Below are 5,755 nucleotides of genomic sequence, written 5' to 3'. Positions count from 1 at the left end.
TTTTTGAACTGGAGGAAGTTCCATAGACAGTGCTTCCACATCAGGAAACTAGAGAAAAGTAAGAAAAAGGGGTTATGTTTCTCAAATAAACATTTAGAAAAAGCAAATAGCAGACACACTCCTCCCCCTGCAAAAAAAAAAAAAAAAAAAAAAAAAAAAAAAAAAAAAAAAAAAAAAAAAAAAAAAAAAAAAAAAAAAAAAAAAAAAAAAAAAAAAAAAAAAAAAAAAAAAAAAAAAAAAAAAAAAAAAAAAAAAAAAAAAAAAAAAAAAAGGAAAAAATAAAAAAAAGAGCATAAGGGAAACAAATAAGTAGAACCAAAGTGGTAACTATAAAAAGGATAAACAGTTACCTCAGATTCCAACGTACATTTTTGTGTATGTTTTATGCACTTACAGTATTTATCAGGTGAGATTACAACAGGAAAGCTCCTAAGGTCACCTCTAACTTAGGATTGTTAGTTTTACTCATTACCTAATAATGTATTAGCAGGGAGAGGTTTTGAGGGATAAGTGAAAAGGCCTGAGGTTTAGCTTTGCTCTGAATCAGAGTCTCTCCAGAGTTTATAGAAAGAATTTTACAGAGCTTTTACTCAGTAAACATATACTATATTCAAGATATGTTTCTTTTTGACAAGGGCATATAATTCCCAGTATTAATTCTGCCACAACTGTCCTTTGTAATGGTTTCTTGAGATAAACTGATGCTGAGATCTAATAAACCCACAACTATGGGAGTATGGCAGATACTACCTAGCCTAACATAAACTCTTCCCATTTTTAGCTGCATTACCTTTTTTTCGAAAAATTCTTTGCTGAATTCTGATTCAAAATATGGAAGAAATCTTTTGTTTCTTATTGCCATTAAGGTCTCTTTTTCTTCCTCAAGTTCTTTCCTATGTATGATTTTTACACCATTGGTAAGGGAAAAAAAGAAAAAAGCATTATAACTGAGTTCACCCTGTTTATCAGTACTACACATCAAGAAATGGAATTGGTAAAGACAAGTGGCATTTTTTCCCCCTGGTTAATCACACATGGAGTGATATTCTCGTTACTGGCAATTTTCTCAGTGATGGATCAAGAATGGACTGGTCTGATCAAAATGCATGTGGATAGTGGAGAGTGGATTGGGTGCTATGAAGAGCTCCTCCTCTGAACGTGCTCCATTGCTCTAAATCTCACGGAACATGTCTGGGACTGCCAGTAGTGTCTTTTCAAACTTCCAACAAACATTAAACCTAGGAATTGGTATTTCAGATCCGCTGCTGAATTTTGGAACACAAAATTCATCTAATTTCCTTATTTTATCACAGGAAAACTTGATGGCTCTGTGGATACAGAAAAAAATATTCAACCTTCTGAAGGCAAGATTCACCAGCGTAAAGACTAGTTATGTTCAACTTCATATAGCCCAGTTTTACACTACTAGAGTTTCACTGACTTGCAACCATGAAATTATCACTCTTAATCATACTTAATCTGGTTTTAAAGCCAAAATTGCACATGATCTTCTTGTGTTTTTAAGACTATGCAAAATAGTGTGGAATGCTATATTAAAATATAACTCTGAAACTCTAAAAGGTTTTTTATTTCATGCAAATCAGAAAGTAATTAAGAAGAAATATGGAAGATAACTTAGTTTTCAATTGATATTTAACCTTTTACAAAAATACGAAAGAAAGAGCAAGTTTCTAATTATAATATTAATTAATCAGCATTTTAAATTATTCTGGTTAATCTAAGAAATACTGAATTTCCTACATAGCTGTTAATATAAATGAGAAGTATACAGTATTTTCCACACTAGTGGCAGAACCAGTAAACAAAACACAGGACTTCTGACTTCAGTCTTGTTTTGAATAGTGTAAGTTAACAGTAATACTGCTGGATTTTTGGGGAGAAAAAAAAAAGTATAAGAGAGAGGCTCAAACCATTTATTCACCATTTCTGTTGCAGAAAATACTCCATTATTTGCTAGCAAGTCCCTGCACTATTACCCAAGACCTGGTGAAATCAATAACATTCTTTACAAACGCAGATTAAGCTGGCTCATAAAATAAGTTCAACCTACTAATACTATTACCTGTGCTGTTCCAGTCTGCTTTGCCACTTGGACACTGGTGTTACTCCTTCTGGGCTGAATGATCAAAACAACCACCAAAAACAGAGAGAGTAGTGGAAATGAGACAACTAGCATTGTGTTCTATAAGCAAAAAAATATTTACAAGATACCCCTGGAAAGAAATTGCTCTTTATGAGAATATGTTGACACCTCAGGTGACTCCTGGCTTGGACTTGTATGGTTTACACAAAACAGTTTCCTCATATCTGCATTTTTATTAGATTATTCAATCAAACATTCAAAAGCCTTTCCCAAAGAACTTCAAAGTATCTTTCAGATAAGGAAAGAGAGGCACAGAGGTACAAAACAATCATAGGACAAGCTATTAAAACACTATCATATATATCTAGAGATCCAGGTCCCAGTCCTTAATGACATTCAGTAAAGTACATTGCCTTGCCTGTGTGCTTGGTTCCATCCTATGTGTTATTTACACTGGCATCAGCTCTCACTGTTCTGTCCTACCTTAACTTCTGCTGTTGGTCCTCTCTCTGTGTGGTGATTATTTTCTTTGTGTGATGAGAAGCCTGTTCATACAGCTTACTCACATGAGCTGCAAGGTAAAGAGTATTATTGAATGTGCATGCTCTGCTAAGCAGTGCTAAGTGTTATGAATAAAAAACATTGAAGGATATTTTTTAATGCATCTTTCTGTCTGTTTATGAAAGCTTAACACAGACTATGTTACTGTGAGGGAAAAGGCAGAAAGATCTCCATTCCAAAATCAAGTTCAGAACAGTAACAGATAAGAAGTTATTTGACTTCAATATAGAAAGGATGAGAAGGAACGGATGATTAAGTTCACACTCCACCCCTGTATTTTCTGAAATATTTTTATGTTCTTGAATATCTTGAACCTTGAAAAGATAGAAATCAAATACCTGTGAAGAGGAAAAGTTGCTGACATTCAGCAACTTTCTGACTGGGTAGCAACATTCCAGGTCTCTATCTCCAGCTGAAGAAAATAATGTGGGCTTTCAGGGACCTTTATTACATTCAGCTTGCTTAACTGGTGCTTAATTGTAGCTGTGAAGCAGCCCTAATCAACATTCTCATGGAAGGAACTACTAGTTCAATATGTATAATGGAGAAGTGCCAGTCTTTCCGTGTTTAGGTTGTGACCAGCTGTAATAAAGAGCTGCCCTATCTACTGACGTATTTTGTAAAGAGTGTTGGTTTATTTTATGCCTTGAACCTAAACTGGGAGTCCAAAGAAATTTCCTTAGTTGAAGGCAAATTTCTGTGAAAAAACTTAGGAAATCTGAGTATTTGAGAGGTGTGATCCTACTAGACTAGGACAGTATCTCTTAGTGTTTTGGGAATTACTTAAGTTCAAACTTCAAAATGTGTGTGTGGGGTTTGGTCAGCTTTTTCACCATAAAATATATTTTTCTTTTTTTTCTATTTTTACCTATTTTAAACAGCTTTTCTTTCCCACTTTCTTCTTCATTAATAATGTTACAATAAAACTGCACCTCCATTTAAATCACAAAACTGTAGCAAGCATTTGTTGCAGCAGTTTCCATTTCCTTTGCATAGCATGCTATTTTATAAGAAGCACAAATACTCTTGACAAGGTAGGAAGGGCAGAAAAATAACACTTTAGAAACTACCATCACCATGGCATAGAATATTATGGATTTTTCTATGGAAAAGGATTTTTATGGATTTTTAAAAGAAACAGACATCTTAATTTTTATTTGTACACAGTGAAAACATTGATAAATGTTAACAAGTATCTTATAAAAATATTAACAGAAATTCATTAGGGAAAGCTTTGCTCCATCTTTTCCCTTATTCAAGGTTAATGTAACTAAAACACATGATCGTTTGAGATCAGATTTTCAAGTCTTGTAAATTATCAGGATTTATCTAGTTGCTTTGAAAAACTTGTCTGAAAAATTGATACTTGTATAAAAGCAGTTACTGTTATAGTTCTTATACCTAAGAAAACTTATTACATGTGGAAATGTGAGTCACAATATGAAATACACATGCCTAAACACAGGAATTATTTTTAGAGGTACTGAATCTTTGATGCTAATAAGTTCTAATCACCTGTGAAATTCACACAGAAGCATGTCCATAGCACATAGATGAATTCACCTTTATATTCCTTCTTTAAAAATAATATTGCAGTACTTTAAAATTTACTATGATATTTTACAATTTAAAAATATAGATATTCAATTTTTTCTTACCTCTGTCACTGAGATTTTCAGTTGACTTCTCCCAGTTAGGGAAGGACTGCAATGAAGAAGGAATAGCTGTGACCATGTGAGAAAAAAAAAATCACAACAGCAGCATCTTGTTCGAAGGATTTCTATCCCAAACAAGTGTTGTTACCTGACAATGTGACTACAAGAATGGAGGTATTTCAGGATGTTAGAAAACATAAGCTGGGAAAAAAAGGAAATTAAGTACAATTCGCCTGGTCTAAACATGTATTTGTTTCCTTCTTGATGACCTATGTCACAGATGGCTTTGTATTTTGTACGGTTGCTGTTTATGATATCAATTAAACTAATTCATAATCAAACTCAAATCCTTTTGCAAAGGCTTTGAACCAGATTTAAAACTCACAGTCACAACAAGTCAAACAGGAAACTTGTTCAGGAATTTGTAGGCTTTGTTACTGAGGAATTCTCACGTGGCTGGTTTACAGTAAAGTGAACGAGGGGTAAGAGACTCCAAACTAAAGTGTTTCCTTTATTCTCATGCTGTCTCTGAAGCACTTAACTGGAAACCAGAGTTCTTGCGACCAGACAGTCTAGATGGCAACAGAGCTAGGGAACACTGGAGACCTGGAATGAGTGTGACACCGATTCCTGGGTCACAGCAGGTGCACAGTGAGACTACTGCTTAGAAATGAGTTGCCCAACATGAAATCTGTACCTGGAAATGTGCTCATGGCAGCCAAGACAATCAACAATAATTAGTCACTAGACAAGTTCACTGGAACTGAGCAGCATGTGAGATTCAGCACCTGGATCTCATCAAATGAGATGTCTGCCTAGACAATGTCTGCCTAGAGGATAGAGGCAGGTGGAGTTACTGACAGAACATTTCTCTGTTCCTGTTTTCAGAGAAGCTGTGACCCTCTTCTCCTATATACCCACCTTTCCCACTACCTGTTCCTCTCCTTTTTCTTTCCATGCTCTAAATATCCATGCAAATTAGCAGATTACAGTTTCCAAAAAATATATATAAATGCTGCTCAGCAGTAATAACAATATTCCTCCAGATTGTTTTTGTATTATCCCAAAAGCAGGGCTTAAATTCTTACTATGGAGGTGGCTGTGGTTGAAATAAAAGTCTCCCAGGTGCAATAACAAGAGACTGGAAATCCTAAGGCTGGGGGATATACACATTTCAGTAATTTTGGTCTGTGTGTTTGGAAATGTATCATTCAGTCAAGTCAAACTCCTGAAGTGTTTGAGCAATGCTTCCCCAAATGGCAGTAGTACCATTCAGTAGCTCAGTTGAATGCTGAGTGTGGTTTTGCTTCAACATTAAACTACAGCACAGCTGGCACTGTTCTATCCTGACATTTATTGTTTTAATAATGGATAATGATGTGTTTTAAGGGTCATACTTCCAATGCAATACAATGTTTTTGTTGGAAAAAGTAGT

The 5,755-nt window shown here is 34.8% G+C and overlaps 1 protein-coding gene across 1 annotated transcript in view; it reads right to left on the bottom strand.

Moving 5' to 3' along the window:
• LOC114062566 (sperm-associated antigen 17-like) overlaps positions 1–4,347 on the bottom strand; it is a 13,008-nt gene extending 8,661 nt beyond the window's left edge. The window contains exons 1-4 of the mRNA XM_027894152.1: positions 4,324–4,347; positions 2,588–2,675; positions 2,084–2,137; positions 791–893 (exon numbers count right to left, since the gene is read on the bottom strand). Coding sequence (XP_027749953.1) covers positions 791–862 — 72 coding nt within the window. The 5' untranslated portion in view covers positions 863–893; positions 2,084–2,137; positions 2,588–2,675; positions 4,324–4,347. The remainder of the gene's footprint in view (positions 1–790; positions 894–2,083; positions 2,138–2,587; positions 2,676–4,323) is intronic.
• Positions 4,348–5,755: the final 1,408 nt, after the last annotated feature.

The sequence above is a fragment of the Empidonax traillii genome, unplaced genomic scaffold, assembly GCF_003031625.1.
Source record: "Empidonax traillii isolate 1590-97213 ecotype Southwest subspecies unplaced genomic scaffold, ASM303162v1 scaffold418:size511083, whole genome shotgun sequence".
NCBI classification, from domain to species: domain Eukaryota; kingdom Metazoa; phylum Chordata; class Aves; order Passeriformes; family Tyrannidae; genus Empidonax; species Empidonax traillii.
The sequence above is the reverse complement of the archived record's forward strand: the minus strand, read 5'-3'. Positions and strand labels throughout refer to the sequence as shown.